This window comes from Anopheles marshallii, chromosome X (genome assembly GCF_943734725.1).
Source record: "Anopheles marshallii chromosome X, idAnoMarsDA_429_01, whole genome shotgun sequence".
Lineage (NCBI taxonomy): Eukaryota > Metazoa > Arthropoda > Insecta > Diptera > Culicidae > Anopheles > Anopheles marshallii.
The window spans coordinates 14,897,138-14,915,869 of NC_071325.1; the positions used below are offsets into that span (position 1 = coordinate 14,897,138).

Genomic DNA, 18,732 nt, shown 5'->3' on the forward strand with positions numbered 1-18,732 from the left:
GCGAAGTTCACACAAAGTTCAACAAAAAGCTTTGTTCGATATTCAGCTATTAAGTAATCGAAACGAATTTCGCCTTTGGCTTTCCCAAAGTTGGTGGTGGGTTCGTCCAGGTCACTGTCATATTGATGGAAATCGTTATGGATACCGGTTAACTCACCGATCGGTGAAGAAGGTTGGAGGGGGGAGAGGGAGAGGGGAGGGGAAACTGCGCGTTGGGGGTGGTGGTGGGCAGAGGAGCGGTAGGACAGGGTCGTCTTCACACGGAACACTTGATCGTGGGGAATCGAAAAGCCCGACAAACAATTCCTCCTGCCATAAGGTTTTCGGCTCAGCGAGATGCAGAAAGAAGGAAGATGACAAAATAATCATTGACACACATAACAGCGGACGCACACCCGTGCGCCGTGTGGGTTCGACGTTATTAGACGATGCAAAGGCGCAGACGTTTTAAGGTGCACTATCATTGTATCCTACGTGGGGTGGGGCGAAATGCCGGAAAGATATACTGATACAGGTTGGTAGTTTGGTAAGGTTGTTTCATAATAGAAAAATGCAAATACATAAAAAAAACTACTCTCCACGTAGGAATGCTCATCGAATGGAAGGATATTAGGATTACTCATGCATCAATGCTGCTAGAATCATTTGCTAGATCACATTTAGGTATTATTAGGTTCCGATCATTGCTCTAATTAATTAGCAAAACTAATTTAATTAACTAGACAGACAAGAAGAATCTCCGCACAATTCTCAGTAAAAAAAGAAGTTTAATGTCAAATTGATCTTCGCTCGATGAAGCGCATACATTCGATCAGAAACAATATGTGCGTTAGACTTACTGGGCATTTACATGATGGTGGAGAGCATCTTCCTTCCCTTTCTGGATCCCAATTCCCACCTCAAAAAAAGAAGCTTTGTCGAACTGTTTTGTTCGCACGGCAACTTCGTGTGGAAGTGGAAACGATGGCGAAGCTGACAGCAAATCACACCATCCGGAGGAGACAGTTTGCGGGTGCGTTACACAATGATGCGTTGCCGAGATGAAACTTTCCACCGTCGGCGGGATATGAAGATGCTGCCCGCCGGTTTGGTTTATTTTTTTTCTCGGCCCCCTCCGATAGAGCAAACGGCCGATGCCTATTGTTTGGTACGAATGGCACCTGGTGGACCACGAACAGGGGATAGTATAAAATTGAGCGCAGATGCGTTACCAATTATCAGTGTGGCAGTGTCTCGTGGATCACAAACAGCACGCAGCCAACAATGAAGGTTAGTGTTCGGTAATATACCGAATTGCGACTGTAGCGATCGGTGTGTTGACGATCAGTGTGCCTGATTTAGGAAAACGTTCTGCTACACAACTAGAACATTGTTAGTGGCGTTACGCAATAACGCAATATTATTTGGTGGTTAATTATAGTTAACAAACGCAAAACAAAAAAACCGCTGCAATACGTACGAACAATAAGATAGCAAGTTATACGTAAAGTGTGCAACAAAGTTTCAAAAGCGAACTCCAGAATCAGTGTACTGTGTTTTGTGTGTGTGTCAGATATTTTTACAAAACTTTATGTGTTGAACACTACCAAGAATTGTGTTTTTTTTTTTGGGAGTAGAGTGGCTTTTATTTGTGCAGAATGCAAAAGGACAATAATTGCATAGACATCATCGCATCACCACCAGCATCGATCAAATTTTCATCACCATTCAAATAAAATCGTTTGAGAGTGCACAAGGATATAGGCAAAGAATAATGGAACGCATGGATAAGGTACCTTATAGCCTCCACCAACATGATGGATGGTTATGGAAGGTTACTTGCGCCATGATTCAGATAGCAAGATTCATTCAAAACGGTTGATATACGGGAGCTATTGTATATCCTTTATTGAGAGAATAGGATTTAGTATGATTTCTTTATTCTATTTGGTGGGCTCGGCCTTGAATCTTCAATTACTCAATTGCTGATAGTCCCACGCATTGTAGAGTAGGAACAGGATTTAGATAGATATCTTCTTTCTGTTCGGCTATTCCCATTATTAGACCCAAGACTCTCAAGATCTCAAGACTGATCCGATCAAGCCTCTCAGTGACCTAAAATACCGGGAGGTTGGTAATCCCGCGTGTTTTAGGGGAGAACAGAATTTGGAGAGATGTCTATTCAAGAGATTCAGCTATTCCCATTATTATTTCTATTCAGACGAGTTGGGACACTCGGTGACTGTAATTATCAAATTGCTGGAAGTCCCGTGTACGGGAGGCGCGAAATACCAGAGATTTAAACCAACCCCAGGCGAGGTGTAAGCAGGTTCATCTCTCTACTGGTTTGACCAATAACCAATAAGAGAGGTTCAAACAATTGTTGCATCAATGATGTTAGAACATGTGTAATGCAAACTTTGTCCTTAACATAAAAGAATTCTTAGAAAAAATCAGTAATGAAAAATTTTACACACTGTTACAACAAACAGTAACTATTACTACTCAGTACGAACTTGGTGTTACTGCTGCAATTACTCACAATCAGTTTAATTTGTTGGCTTTATCAACTATCGACTAAATTACAACTTGTTTCATTCTCTGTTTCATGCAGGTCTTACTAGTACTATGTGCACTTACAGTGTGCACATCAGCCACTTTCGACAAGCTTTTTAGCAAAAAGGACTTCGACCTCAGCGGGCTGTTTGATGGTCTCTTTGAAAAGGAGAAATCTCATGGCCCTCCGCCTCGCCCAGTCTACGGCCCACCACCAGTACACCATGCACCACCACCACCAGTGTACGGACCGCCCGCACCATCGTACGGCCCACCCGCACCAGTCTACGGACCTCCGCCAGTACATCACGCACCTCCTCCACCGCCTCCACCGCCACCACGGCCAGTATACGGTCCGCCAGCCCAGGCATATCATGCGCCTCCGCCACCGCCTCCACCACCACCACCACCACCGCCACGTCCAGTCTACGGACCTCCGCCAGTACATCACGCACCTCCACCACCGCCACCACCACCACCGCGTCCAGTGTACGGCCCGCCAGCTCCGGTATACCATGCACCACCGCCGCCACCACCGCCACGTCCAGTCTACGGACCACCGCCAGTACATCACGCACCTCCTCCACCGCCACCACCGCCACCACCACCACCACGTCCAGTGTACGGTCCACCTGCCCAGGTCTACAATCCGCCGCCACCGGTGTACCACGCACCTGCGCCCGCTCCTACATACAATGCACCACCGCCAGCTCCTGTCTACAATCCACCGCCGCCAGCACCAGTATATCAGGCACCGGTTTACCATGCACCTCCGCCACCACCGCCACCACCACCACCGCCAGTTTACAGTGCCCCGGCGCCGCATCCTGAACCAATCCAGCTATTGCCGCTACAAAACAATCCTGTTAGCTTTTCTGGCGCCAGTTCAGCCTCAGTTGCTTCCGGTTCTGTTACCGATGATGGCTATCACTATGGCGTTGGTCATGGTTCTGGTCACTAATTCCACCAGTACAATACAAACCATCCTTTTCGTCCTTTCTTGCCCTCTCTTGTCCAACCCCGCTACTATTTCAACTTTTCCCTTTCTTCTAGACAGCCTGAAAAGGAAACAAATCCGCTCGTGGATTGTACAATACCAAAAGTATGTTTTATTTTGCTGAATGTCTCACGCACTGTATTCAATCAGGGTCGTGCTGTGCTAGAGCATGATCAAATACCTGTCGAACTGTGCGCCCCGTAAACACTTTACTCTGTGCAAAAAGAAACAACAACAATTCCCAGGATATAGCGACCGATCACAATATATGCACTGCAGAGTTGTGATTACCGGACCATTTCCTTGGATCGAACGAAAGTTTCAGCAGAGTAATAGCCAGGTTAACATTCTAAAACAAAGTCACAACGACCGGTCAGTAGTGTGGTGCTTTTAACACAAATGTACAAATATAGAAGCGACCTTAAATCCTCGTGAGGCTACGCACCGGCATGAAAGATGAAAGTGATATTTGCAGTCTTCACCTTCGATAAGCTCAATCGTGGTAGTTCCGATCACCGGATACCATATGCCATAACATTGCTTTTCAAGCGGCATGCTACATGTACTGAACTCAGTTTCTAATAAAAAAAAAAACATGATTATGTTATCGACAGTGTTAGTCTATTGGGGTTTTTTTAATGCCATAAAAAATACCGTATATTGCAGTGTATCAGCGACCCATTTTTGTCCAATTTTTATGCGTAAATATAGGGGATCTTTTATTCCTCATTTTCACTAAATCGCTCAGTATCTCAGACATCGCAGTATGGAATGACTTTCTATCGCTGTTGATAATTTGGGTGAGAATTTCGTACAAATTGTTCAGAGAGAGGTCATTATTAATTCTTTCAAGAAGTGCATTTCCAATGCAGAGGATAATGTAAGTTTTAGGCAGAGAGATTTCTCTGATGATGAGGAAGAGCTGCATAGTAATTTTGATGAATTATGTTAACTATTACTGAAAAGCTTTTATTGCCTTTTTTTCCTAAAAGACAAGGGGTCTTTCATAAGCATGAAAATATAGTACTTAATAATTTCTGAACAACAGTAGGACATGCAATAAGAACATTCTACACGTTTTCCCAAAACCGAACAAAACTTAAGGGATAGAACCCTACCCAACTGACATTGGTCCAAAACCTCTTAAAAAATTTCCAACTACAACCTACTGGGATGAGTAGAATGATCCCAAATGTAGAGTTATAATAAAGAAAAGAAACTATTACGCTACCGCGTAACTGTCCAGTATAAAGCAAACATTTGTTGAAATGCGAAATTTGTACCAATAAATTGTAGGAATTGAAACACATCCATCCGCGTTTCTTATTCCTGGCTTATTCAATGAAACGCAATACATTAAAGAATTTAACTGTATGGAATCGAAATTTCACAAAAACTTACATGATAGAGTGGAAACTATAGCTTGAATTTAACCATTTTGCACCTCGAAAACTGGGAAACTAGCCGGCAAACCTATTGTTTACATTAAACTGTCAGTGTTGCATAGTTTGTTTACGATGGTGTCCGTATTTCGCAATGGACAAAAAAAGATGGCTGCACCCAAGGTTGTACGAAACAGTCTGGTATGTATTTACCTTCGATTTGTATTTGCGTGTGTGTGTGTGTGTTCATAGAACTGTCTTGAACGAAGAATAATTTTGTCAACATTCTTGTGTTTTCACATTACCCGCAGTGACGTTCCGGTTGTACATACCATCTTTCATCTCACAAGTTGGCTCGAACTTGTTTGGAAATCAGGAGCAAAACAATCGAAAGAGTGCTACCGACACGACCGCATTTTCCAGTCGCAATGGCGCTGTTACATAAAAAGGTTTCGGAAATTCCGGAAGACGCTATCCGCTTGAGTGAGGAGGATGCAATACAATACTTCATGAACTTGGTGAAAAACTGGGAAAACAAGTCGGAAGTCTGGCCAATCGTTTACACGCCCGGGATACTTGGCGCCGGCACGGTATTTTGTGGATTTTACATCAACAATTACTATCGAAGGGTGCTGAAACTTGGCAATTATGGCAAATTCTCAAGCTATTTGCCAGCGGTAGCGCTACCGGCGATCATGGCCACCGTATTTCACTCCACGTTCGTGCTACCAGAAGTAGTGCTGCGAAAGGAACTATGTCCGGTTTGTCTGCAAACTCGTGCTGCTGCATTACAAGGTGCATTTGCAGTGGCATATCCAATGATGCTAGTGCCGCTCTCATCATTTATGGTATGGTTATGGAAGCATTACCTCAAAACAAACGATGCAGTTTTCATCGCTCTGTTTTTCTTTTGCAGTTTGCCACTCGCCATTTCACGTACCGTCTGCCATCCATTACTGAGAAACCTAAGGAGGTGTTTAAACTGTATAAAAAATTATCCGGGCCTATTATGCTGCCGATTACGATGATGCTTGCATTCAACGTTGCACTGACCATTTTCTTGACCGGTAAAGAGTTCGAAACGGTTTATAAGATAAACTTTCGGTTGCTTGAGATAGAACGGCAAATCGAGGAGCAGGCTGCGTTTGTTGATTAGCCGTAAATATGATGGGACAAGAATTATTATGCTTATACGAAGTTTGTACAGTAAAACAAATGGAACGTAAATAGAAAGTCATAGCGTAAATAAAAAATAGAACGTTCTCTCGAAAGATATATTCAGGGAATATATCGTGAATTACTAGTGCGAGAAAAGTAGTAAGCATGATTGATAGTTTTATAGGAAATGAATAATAATTTAACTATCTAAAATAAATTGAATAAAATATGAAATCTTCGTATCTTTGCTTAGGAACGGAAATAATTTATTTTGTCCATTATGTATAGACCTTGAATATATGTCTCAACCTTGGGCTTTGTTTCTCGTCTGTTTTTGCTATGGCCACAGCTTCAGACATTACTTCAGCGTGAGATGAGTTTTCTGCTGTCAAATTCTTCATTTTGAATCAACATCAGGTGCAAGCGAGACAGAGTAAGAGTAAATGCAAATTAGAATTCGTTCAGTGTTCCCTGGGTTTGTGATTTTCCTTTTCTATGTTAACAATTTTTCATGTTCATAGGGATGTCTTTTGTGGAAAGTAAGCTGGTGAATGAAAAGTGATTCCGCCTAACCAAAACCGATTCCACAAGGTGCTGGAGAGAGTGATAAGTACCGGCGTAAAAGAGACGTATTGTAACGTTGTGTACTTCGTCACGCATTCCAGCTGAGAAACGTAAGCGCGTCTGGTACATTAAAAAATCTACGCGCGAGGCGAATGAGATCAACTGTTGCGGCTTTTGCCGAAAATTGTGGTTGTAACTTTAATATATCTGCAAAAAAATTTATCCATCGTTCCTGTTACAAATCTGGACTTTATTGCACATAAAGCAGGTAGGTCAATTGACAATATATCTGGTTTGTATTTAGGTGTCCTATCTAGTAGAGGAAGTACCAGCTGTTTTATTAAATATTTGCTACAGAACTATAGTGTGCGCAAAAAAAATGTTTTCTTTTATATACGTTCTTACATTCCGGCAGGAACTTAACGTAAATCGTCAATTTGGTAGCAGACAGAATGAAAAATGCTACCGTACCACCCGTAGTCATGTCTTCCAGTACTACTTCCGGATCATCTCGGGGGATCAACAATAAACGTCAGCAGCAGATTTACAGTCCAGGTAGTGGACCGCTACGGAAAACCGATTCAAGTGCGAACAACCGATCGCATCATTCCGATCAATCAGACGATCAGCCAAGGTCACGTTGGCCGGTTGAAGGATCCGATGCGGTAACAAGTGGTTCTAATCGGGCTTCTTCTGGCCAGATTCAGCAGTCCACGATGGACCCAGGCGTGTCCGGAAACCGCCCAGCAGGAAGCGTCAATTGGCGACTGGAAGGAAAATCAAACTATGCTAATAATCATCCGCCACGCGACGAAATGAGTTCAAGGAATTTTTTACCGAATAACGCCCCGATAAACAGCCGTGCAGATCGAATGCAGCGTGATACGCGTAGTGTTGAACCGCGCTTTATTAGCGGTTCTAAGAAACCTTCCATACCATCGCTTTCGCACCTGGAGAACCTGGCGCCCCGATTACAGAAAAAAACACTCCAAGATCTCGGACTTCCGCTGAACTATCTAGAGATTAAGCGGGCTGAACAACAGCAAGCGATGTCTCAAACGATGCCGAATCGTAATTGTTCTCGCCAAAATCGAGGACGTATCCGCTACTCTGGCGGTGGACCTGGTGGAGGAGCAGGAAATAGTGCCTGCTATTCAAACGCTGCATACAATGCTGGACGAGCAATGGGCAGTGGACGTCAAATGAACGACGACTATTATCCGCGTCCTCGCAGTCGTTCGTCAGAGGTTGATACCGTCCCGGATAGAGGCTATGCACCGCGAAGAGGTCAAAACAATAGAGAGACGAAATTAGATGCTGGAACAAGCAGTCGGAATTCGAGTTGTGACCGATCTAGGGGTACTCCTATCGGATATAGCGGTGACGGTGGTAGAACTGGAAACCGATACAGACAGTACTCGACTGATAGTAACTCAACAATGCCTGATATGCAAAGTAACGAAGAGCTAAGCGGTTTGGTTACCGATGGTGTTCCTTTGTTAAAGTCAACTAATCATTGGAGTCAAAAAGAATCATTGGTAATAATATTTCTACCTTGTTCGTGAAATAGACCCCATGTATAATTGTTATATTATAATTATAATTATAATATAATTTAATGATTTTCTTGCTTTATACGCAGGACTGGGCGGATGATGAAGGTTTGGATTTGAATGCTGCAGTTGACCATTCGGGTAGACGATGGCAAGGAAACGTTGATATGGAGCTAGTAACACCGTCCTCTAGTAAATCGGTTCCACCTGCAGGCAATTATCGTAACCGACAACGGAATCGAAGGTAACTAAATTATTAAATGAATGGATTCATATTACATGAAAACAATTGATAAATTTATATCATATTCTATCGAAATTCTAACTAAGTACGAAGCAGAGTCAAAAACTCTCACATCCCTAGTGTCACAGTGCAAATAAGGGTTTTTGTTCAGTATAATTAAACTCTAGAGTTGTTTTTGGCACAGCCAGTCCTCAAAATATGTCTAGTTTACATTAGTTCATTACCGCCCAGGACGACACTACTTAAGATCTGACTATTTTCTTTAAATCTCAATAGTTGAAATCAAGGTATTGTGCTTCAGAACAGGAAAACGTAACGTATCTGTTATCCTTACACATCCTTACACATGTCAATAGATGAGTATCGTTATGACCTTTCAATTCGCTCGAATGTGACCCATTCCCACCTCAAATAAGCCATATTCCTGAAGTTTTCTTCGCCTGACAGTCGATAACACAATACTGGACCAAATTAACAATATATTCAAAGTATTTGTGTTAAACCGATTACAGTGCAATTTGTCGATTTTTATTATTACCGGAAGTACGACCTGGTCGTATATTTTCAATTTGAGGAATAATGTGTAGTGGTTTATAATTATCGTATTGAATCTTTGTTTTATTTTTTGATCAATAATGCTTTGCCGATTCCAAGACCAGACCGTAGGGATAAGCTCAAACGATCTTCGTAAGTTGTAATTTATAAAATGATGTTAATGATGTATGTAATGATGTAAAAGATAGAATGTATGCAAGTATGTTTATTCTTATTTTTAATATTTAAGTTTTGAAATTATTCATCAAGCGTATAATATGAACATTTCCAATCGTAATGGATTGTGCCACGCAAAAATGTCCAATTATAAAAACGTTCGTACTAATTCGTGTACTTCCTTCTTTATTTGCAGCGATTCTCGATCCCGAAATGATTTTTACGATGAGTTTAAAGTGCCGTACCAACCGCAACGAGCTTCCAACCGCAGCCGACGAAATTCTCAATCATCTAATGTAAGTCGTGAGAATAGCTCCGAGCGCGGCTACCCACGAGGCCATGCTAATCGACGAGGACATTATCGAGACACTAGTATCGACCGAAACTATGAATCAGGCGGACGGTTTCGAAGACATTCACGTGATCGTTATATGAATCGTAGCCGGGATAACAGTCTGAAGCGGGAGACAGGTGACCGACAGCACGATGAAGATTATAGCGACAACTGGCGATGTGCAAGTACCAATGGAGCGGGACCGTTGGTCCACAAAACTGATCAGGCGATTGCTGAGATGACAAAACAGTTCGAAAGCTCAATCGGGATGCAAAAAGCTCCCGGTGTGTTAGTCATCCCAACGCGACTGCCGTCCAATAACACCGAAACCATGTCAACAGTGGGACCAGAGTATAACGAACGTAGACCAACAAAGACTTTATTCGATCCAAAAAATCCATCCCAGCCGATTATCGTAACACGAACGCAGGCAAGAACACATCCGCGTGAAAATTTCAGACGTGATGAGACAAGGGATTTCGAATCGAATTATAATTTTAAAATATCGGGTGGACCGGCCTGGTACAATGCAGAGCAAGCGAAACTGTTGCGTCAAAAGGACTTGGTCTACCAGGTAGTGGAAGCGGACGCGCAGCTTCAAGAACTGGTCGAGCGAGGCAACACGTTCACTGAATGGGATGAATTTATGGCGATTCGTCACCGGTTGCAGCAGTTGCTTGAAACGTTCTTGGTAAAGGAAATGCGTTTCGCGCAGGATGTAAATTTGGAGCACCATTTCTGGAAGCTGCTGTTTTACGGCATAATCGAACAGTTACGAAAGATGCTAACTGAGACGCAGGATGAGCAACAGAAGCATTTCCTGCAGGAACGAGCGCTGGAAGTGGTTGAAGGTGGAACGAAATACTTTGAACAGCTTTTAGCATTACTCGAACGAGAGTACCGATTCAATCTGGAACAATTTATTGGTGTGAATGCTGCATCGAGCGTGAAAGGACTGCGATATGGGTTGGCACTCGTCTCTTCCCAGAAAATATTCTTATTTTTGGGCGATCTGGCGAGATACCGGGAACAGATAACTCAAGGTCAAAACTTCCGCAAAGCCACGCAGTGGTACGTGAAAGCACAACAAATATTGCCAAAGAATGCACGCCCGTACAATCAGCTTGCCTTACTATCCGTATACGCGGTAATGTCGTCTATTGATCTATCCTTAGATGGTCGCATTGTTCGTAAAAATAATGTTGTTATTATTTTGTCCCATTTACAGAAACGAAAAATCGACGCTGTTTATTTCTATATGCGAAGCCTAATGTCTTCTAATCCCTTCGAATCTGCACGGGAGAGTCTAATGGATTTGTTCAACGAAACGAAAAAGAAGGTATTTAGGATTATTTGTATTTTTTTTGTTATAATGGCCTGGCCTTATCGACTTATTCTATAACGTAGCCTGATATTTAGTTCTTGCTACGAGGGTTTGATCCGGGTGGGATTTTGGTCCAGTCCGTTCGTGTGAACCATAATGCTTACGGGCTGCCCCAGGATTATTTGTATTAAAATGTATTAATAAAATACATTTTTAATGTTTTTTTGCTTTTATGCTGTGCCTCTCTGATTGGTTTTGAAAGACTGTTAATGTCAAGTGAAAACTATGATTATAGCGAGAGGTTTTAAGATCAAAGTTAAAAAAATTGCTGTCGATTTCCAACAAACATATGATAGCTGTCACTAAGGTAAAAATGTGAACCAAATTTTCCCTTTTTAATCATGCTTACAAACTCGAAATGGATATTTTCAAAAGTATAAATTAGTGGTGAGTGAGCAACCCTATAGATTAACACGTTCTAAAGAACGTGTTAATCAATTTTCGTATTATACTGCACCTAAAGCGAAATATTAATTCTAATCTATTGTATCATTTTACTTTCTTTATCAATTACACTGAATAGTTTGAGAACAATCAACGCAAACGTGCAGAAAAATTAAATGCAAAGCGCAAGGGAAAAGAGCAACAGCGGTTCGACGGTAATTTGCGACGTGAAATTTGGATTCATCCAGAGGGTGGACTGCGTTTGCATCGAACTGGGCCGATGTATCCGATCGGTGCTGGCAATTTTTGTGATACGAGCGATGACGAGGAACTGAACAGTCTCAACACAATCGACCTGAATAAGCGATTTATAGTCAGCTTTTTGCATGTGCTCGGCAAATTGATCACGAAGACGGGGTAATATTCATATAGCGTACATGAAGCTGAGTGAGCGTTTTGTAAACATTATTCATTTTCGATTTGTTTAGCATGGAATCATTTACCCAGTGTGCTTATCAGATGTTGCGTGAGTTCCGTGCCTTGATGCAGTATGCTCCAATCGCTGTTACCAGTTATCGACTGCTCCAACTAATGTCGCTGAACATGTTTGCGATCGAGATGACAAAATTAAAAGGCAAGTGCTAATTTGTTTTATTCCAGTAGAACAGCTAGGCCGTATTGTTTATTGTTAAAAGTAGATTAATCTAAAATTAAGATTTACATTAGTTTGAAGACATCTCTTTCTCCAAACAGTGAAAGATCATCTTATCCCGGGTGTACTCGGCCAAGTGTTAAAATTTAATAATAGTATGGATATATTAGTTCATTTTATTTCAATGATTGCATCAAAAATAATATTCAGCCTTTGGGTAGTTTCCATCGTTTCGAGTCCAGTTGAGACGAGTCTACAAATATGTGTTTTTTTATTCTTATCTGCTAGAGATTAGAGTGTTTTTCTATGTTGGCGTATTATTCGCATATTGAATACATTCAAACCAACAAGCAATATTGCGTGATAAGTTATTAGTATTGTATTGTCATCATACAATACGTAATGTTACTTTCACTTACTGGATTAGAAAATAATTATTACGGATTATGATTCATTTTTATAATCAATACTTTTCCCATGTTTTCGTGTATGATAACTGGCGTTAAATGCCGTTTATGTTATAGTACAGTGTAGTTATAATTGAAATAACAACATAGGAGGAAAAGGAAGATAGAAAGAAGTATAACGATGGAATATATGTTTTTACTTCCTTCTGTCGAAAGAGGTTTTCTTTTCTGGTCGCGTTGGTCCAGATCGTGACGAGTCTGTCACTAATCAATTATCCCGATGTTTCCCGATGTTCTGAATCATCTCAATTCAGACGGCCTAGATCGGCCAACATAATAGAGTCTACTAGAGCCTAGCCAGATACAGCTAATTATTTGTTCTTATTATTTTGTTCTTAATAAACGGGAACTTCAGTTGATACATCATACTAATTAATCTCAGATGTCAAGTGCCTAATGTATCTGTGCCTCATTAATCTTGACCAATTTGATATTTCAAATAACAACACTAGCGCTAATGAGTGGCCGATTTCGTGTGCTGGTCTTCATTTTCGATCGGTCCTCGGCAGCAGCAATGCGACGACTACAGCCGAGAAGACACTTAATTGGGCATGATAGCTAGTTTTAAGTTTAACCGAGAGCTACAGCCGTCAATCGATACGTAATTTTTAACAACAATTGCGCGAAAATGATTGCACTGCGCGTTTGGCGTAGGATGTGCCTTACACTATGCGCCTCGAAAATGGGAGTGCTACTTATCACCCATTTGAAATGGTTCGCTTTAAGAACGATACTTGTACGAACAGCACTTGTGCGAAGATGTGTGTAGATAATAAGTCGAAGTAAACGTATTTTCATTATGTGTTGCACAATAACAATGATTAATTAACATTGTTCTTGGATGTATATACGTTTAAACAGTCTTTTGGTGTTTACATATTACGTATAACTAGCCATTCTTCAATATAGTAACTTTATTGAAACCGAACATTAAATAAATTTTGCTGTTGCTTGCTAGTTGTATAAATAAAAAGAGTCTAGCGCCTCCTTGTGTATCGTTTTTATTGCAACGCACCGTTCATCCTTGCCGTTTTACGATCCTTCTATTGCTTTTTAACAACACTGTCGTATGAATGATTGTATAATTATGTTAAAATGAGCATTTATTCTCAAAAATTCTCTTGTGCATAAGGTAAAACAACACTGCTTAGTCGTTTGTTCCTTACCATGACTAACGCGCTACAATGAATACAGCTGAGCTTTTGAAATGAAAATGAATGGGTCAGCTCGTTGCGGTCGGTGGGGTTTCGTTCACATTGTATCACTTTTGGAGCGAACGAACAAGGTATTTTAACAGTTTATTTTAATGACAAGTTGGGGCAAGAGTAAGTACAGCTGCAGGGCTGGGAGGGTTAAAGCTAGCATGCCTAACTCCACCCGATGGACGGTTGATAACGGAAGTGTGTGAAAATCATTACAATGAGTGAAAACCATTCCTGTGTTTTCGCACATCTCCCTTCTTTTGTTTGCAGTTTTCTTTCCGTACCTTTGACCGGCGGAGTGCTAGATTATATTGTTCTGTTTTCGTTTTTTTCTTCTTCTCGTTGTTCCTCTTTTGTCCAGGTGCTGTGTCCTAGCACTTTCGGATGTGTATTACGGTCATTAGCACGGTCAAGACCCTTTGGAAAAATAAAGGTTCCAAGAAGCGTACGGAAGAGCAAAACGCATCCAAGCTCAAGCAAAACAGAATCGCACATTGAACCCATGGTTGTTATGTAAACGAACGGGATCATGAATATTTGAGTCTTTCCATGCCAGAATAAATGAGGCTTGTTGGAATTTATTGCAACAAGTGATCTGCTTCGCAAGCTAACATGACATTACAATTAATTAGTCAATCAGTAAAAAAACAATTAATCAACTGTACTAGCACACTTTTTAAGTACGAATACGCAATATGATGAAACCCATTATGTCATTGCAAGATATGTGTAGAGGGGTTTTGTTTTCCCCAGTAGCAGAGGCTGATAGAAGTGCGATCGTGCAACTGGATTTGGCAAGATACCATGAATTAGGAGTATTTTTATAATTGTTCAAAGTCCTCTGGAATCCTACCCGATGAAAGAAGATGACGATGCCGGGGAAGTGAAATAGAAAAGGTAGATAAGCATTGATTGAGACTTGGTCAAGACGCATATTTTAATAAAACAAAAACAATTTGCACCCTTGTAAACAAGCAACGTGGACCGCACTGGGGGGCGGGTGGTAAACAGCAAATGCTTACGGTCCAGGTGCATAAAGCACTATGAGGCACACAAGCGTATATGGCGTACGTAAAGGTTGGCATGCCGATGCCGTGGAAGAAAGGCGGTAAAGGCATCTTCCTTTTTTTTTGTTCAAGAAGAACGGATAGGCCTTATTGCTCGCAAAGACATCTTGCGAGAAATTAAATTTACGGCGCCAGGTTCATGTTACGCACTTCACTCTGCCAAGGGTCTTTTTTCTCGCTTATATCTTAAGGTGCATCCACACCCATTCAATTTCTATACTGCAAATATGTGTGTGTGTGTGTAATTTTTTTTCTGCAGAAATCAATAGTCACACTATTGAATCCAGCATAGTTACTGTATCAATTTAAATGTTTATTATATTATATATGTTATATAAGCATATAATCATGCTTTAACGTAACAGAGTTAAATTGCGGTTAAGTTTTATTTATAAAAAAAAGAACAAAACAAACAATCTCCAAGTTCAAGACACTGTTGTTCACCTTTCTGTTACGTCTTCGGTGACATCTTCACAGAATACGCGTTGCCGTACCGTCCTTTCCGGCGCATGACGTTTCATTCGTTTAACCGGTTTCTTCGGTGCACTCGCGGATCGGGAATCGCATAAAACCGATTGTCCGCTCCAGGTGATGTGCGCGCGGCCTGGCTTACCGGCTCGCACCGGTAGAGGAGGTTTGAGAATTATTACCCTTAAATCACGTCCACACAACGATTACATACATACCCTGTCCTGCAAGTGTGCGTTGTCTCTCGCACATGCACATTCCGAAATCAAACAATGATGGTCATACGGCCGATACATATATTCCCGTACCCTTCCAGGGATGATCGTGTGTTGGGCAAGCGGTTAAAACCGTACTAAAAATCGAATCTCGCTTTTGTTCTTCGAATAACGATAGAGATTTGAAGTGTTTCGTTACGCTACCGCAGCACACCGAGGTCCATGCCGTTACTAAATAAGTTTACTGGTCAGCCGGCAGGGGCATTAAGGGGCATTAAAGGCAACAGAAAAAAAAATTCCTAAGGGTGCACTCATCTTCCACGAGCTCTGGTACCGGTTCACCCGTACGTCTCCCCGCCATTATGTACGTCGTTCGCTTTGGGCAAAAGGGTTGGGACTGTTTTGCGTAAACTATGTCCTTGAACTTCCGATTGTTGCCTGCGGTCAGTGTACGGGTTCTTCTTTGCTTTGCGACGCGCAATTGCAACATCCCTTAGTTTGATGATCCGCGTTTCTCTTTCGTGTTATTTGCGTCGTCTTATCCTGTTTGCTTGCGATTGATGCAATCATTACACAATCTCGCAATCCCATGTTCACCATCGTTGCTTTGGTGGTGTTTCAGTCAATTTCGGACTGGTATTGCTGTAGGAGATTGCGTTTCGGCATTGCTTGGTCATATATATCTATATATATATATTTATACCCGACGATATACTGGAGATCCTGTTATGCTCAATAGGGTACTAGAAAGGAGAAAAAAACATCAATAAGGTATAAAGTAATACTATAGCCAGGCTTGAGGAAGATATGTTGGGTGGTGTTTTTGATATCTTGAGTTGCCTTTTCCTGTAACGTCTTCTACGACTCGACTAAATTTGTAGTCTTCTTTTTATAGAAGTAGAAATATTTAGATTGTTGGGGATTTTAAATACCTGTTGAGGATTTCCTACGTTGTGTCTTTTATTTTAGATGCTCACCAACACGAAGGGTACAAAAAGAGACCGATAGAATTAATAACGCTTGTTTTAAACTATATGTTGGAACCATTGAACTTTGCCCAAATGACCGATACCCAAAGGATAAATAACCAACTAACAAAAAAATATAAAGTTCATCCCGATATAATTTCTCCTAATCCTAATGAAACCAATCATCTATTATTAACTTTTTCCTTCCTGTTGCATTTATATTCCATCATAAACACCAATAAATAATGAATATCTGATTAGAGGAAGATAAGATGGAATGTGGATAAAAAAAAAAGAATAACATCACACAAAAGTGCGGACAAACAACAACAACCTCCTTCGGGAACAACAACGGCATGATAAAATAATAAAAAAAACAGGATCCGTGGGAAGCGGTTGGTGAAGGTGATTTAAATTAACCAACTTACTAATAATTACTGACTGCATCCACATGCAGGAAAGAATCCGGTTTATGCACTATGCACCGAGCAGAGGAAAGTCGCTAGGGCTATTGGAATGCGAGAAGCCTTGGAGTGGAGGGTGAAATAAATCGCTACTAGTAGCTCATCAATTCTATCTCCTTGTGTGCGTGCGGTTCTAAATTTAGAGCAAAATACTATTAGCACGGTGGGCTGCTTTCGCATCAGCCGCATGTGGATGTGGATCTCCCCTGCCCCCAAAACCCCTTGTGCAGGGGAATCCATTTCTGATCACCAAAGCTAGTTCCGTTGGGCCGTGTATGTGTGCGGAAAGCAGAAAATAGCAATGGTGGCGTAACATTTAGCACCGTTAGCAATTTTCCCTAAGATACTGTTTCATCAGCGCGAACACTTAGTGCTGGTGGAACCCTTCTGGACAAAACAAAAAGCAACGTGGTGCGAAGGGAATGAGAAACCACCAACCTGATCGCAATGCGAAAGGGATGCGAATCAGAAACGGTGGACAAAGAAATTTTTCTGCGTTCAGGTAGCTAGGGATTAATGCGTGCAGCTATGGTCAGTTGCAACATAATTGCAACCATGTTGGTACGGTTACAGACGTATTTAATATTACATAAATTTCATGTTTAAAAAAAAAGTTTTTGTAATAGATATTACGTACAGAATCAATCTACGATATTTCTGATAATCTTTCTTTTTAGACAAAGGGAAAGAATGATGATTACGATCATAGATATTGTTTTTTAAAGACGGTATGAAGACTAAATACTTTAAATAGAAAAAAATCTTTATTTGCAGCACTGTGTCTATATTGTATTTCATGTTTCAAGCATTCAGATTTTAGTCATTCACTTTAATGTTCGGATTGGACGAAACCATATGTTGCACCAAGAACCGTACGAAATGTCGCACATGTTTCTATGTTATTGTCGCAGTTTATCTTCATCGTTCACTGTCATTGTTAATTATGATTGAAGGTGTATTAGCCTCTTCTGGTTGACTCGCGCTTGTTCATACGTTTCATACGTGGTCTGATCAGTTCATCGATTCGTTCTTATCGGATTTTCACTGAAAGATTTTACGATACCAACTGCTTGTTACGTGTATATGTATACATTCACTACCTCAGGTGTTGTTGAGATTTGTTGAAAATTATACTCGTTATACGAAAAACTCGTTATATTGGAGGTAGCTATCCACACAATTTATATGAACAATCCGTTCCACAGCGAAGCAATGTTCATTCAATGTTCAGATAAGTTGTATATCAATCTGATGAAATGAATAAATTATGATTATATATGTTTTATATATTATATAATATAATAATAATTTATATATTTATATATTATATATATGAAAAATTTGGCGGGACTTACAAAACCACAAGATCTTCTGGTATTCATTTCTTGTGGATTAATTTGGCCCCGAAATGTGTTCTATATATCTCTGGGCACCTTTTATTAACATCTGCCAATGGAGACATTGACAATAATAAATTCATAAAGTAGTACATGCACCAGCCTCACAGCGGGCCTTATTAAAGTATAAGATCTTTTCACATCTATTGTTTGTGAATTAATATTTTGATTCCATAAAAATATGTTAGTTCATGCACTAGCCTCACAGATACTGTGTGGATAACTTTTTAAGCATGTTTTTAATATGGGTTTACATTATCAATTTTGCTCTTCATGTCTTTATGATCTTAATGACAGTGTGCAACACGAACATGCCATTACTTTATTATCCTTTTTGATTTGTCTAAAAACTCATACTCCCAGCAGCTTCGGAATTGTTTTGTATTTTGACCTGTTCAGGGAAAATTGGTTGGTTGTTATACTCCAAAGCTAAAGGAAAAATTTCTAGAGGCGTTAATTAAAGTGAATGGTTAAAATCTGAATGCTTGAAACATGAAATACAATATAGACACAGTGCTTCAAATAAAGATTTTTTTTTATTGAAAGAACTTAGTCTTCATATCGTCTTTCAAAAACAATATCTATG

The 18,732-nt window shown here is 40.6% G+C and overlaps 3 protein-coding genes across 3 annotated transcripts in view; all 3 read left to right on the plus strand.

The window, feature by feature from the left end:
* The first annotated feature begins 2,587 nt into the window (after positions 1-2,587).
* On the plus strand, positions 2,588-3,496 carry LOC128709567 (uncharacterized). The gene has a single exon (XM_053804577.1). The coding sequence runs from the start codon at positions 2,588-2,590 to the stop codon at positions 3,494-3,496; it is 909 nt and encodes a 302-aa protein (XP_053660552.1).
* A 1,846-nt stretch (positions 3,497-5,342) lies between these two features.
* On the plus strand, positions 5,343-6,070 carry LOC128710040 (uncharacterized). The gene is made up of 2 exons (XM_053805083.1): positions 5,343-5,762; positions 5,831-6,070. The coding sequence occupies exons 1-2, from the start codon at positions 5,343-5,345 to the stop codon at positions 6,068-6,070; spliced, it is 660 nt and encodes a 219-aa protein (XP_053661058.1).
* Positions 6,071-7,088: 1,018 nt separating this feature from the next.
* Positions 7,089-18,732, plus strand: part of LOC128710512 (telomerase-binding protein EST1A) — a 34,813-nt gene continuing 23,169 nt past the window's right edge. Inside the window, exons 1-7 of the mRNA XM_053805571.1 lie at positions 7,089-8,174; positions 8,279-8,433; positions 9,100-9,120; positions 9,341-10,625; positions 10,707-10,817; positions 11,386-11,663; positions 11,735-11,880. Coding sequence (XP_053661546.1) covers positions 7,089-8,174; positions 8,279-8,433; positions 9,100-9,120; positions 9,341-10,625; positions 10,707-10,817; positions 11,386-11,663; positions 11,735-11,880 — 3,082 coding nt within the window. The remainder of the gene's footprint in view (positions 8,175-8,278; positions 8,434-9,099; positions 9,121-9,340; positions 10,626-10,706; positions 10,818-11,385; positions 11,664-11,734; positions 11,881-18,732) is intronic.

What these genes read in the sequence shown, in the direction of transcription:
- LOC128710040 (XM_053805083.1), top strand. Translation starts at nt 5,343, where the DNA reads ATGGCGCTGTTACATAAAAAGGTTTCGGAAATTCCGGAAGACGCTATC. An exon ending in TGCCGCTCTCATCATTTATG is followed by an intron (nt 5,763 to 5,830) that starts GTATGGTTATGG and finishes TTTCTTTTGCAG; the next exon opens with TTTGCCACTCGCCATTTCAC.
- LOC128709567 (XM_053804577.1), top strand. Translation starts at nt 2,588, where the DNA reads ATGCAGGTCTTACTAGTACTATGTGCACTTACAGTGTGCACATCAGCC.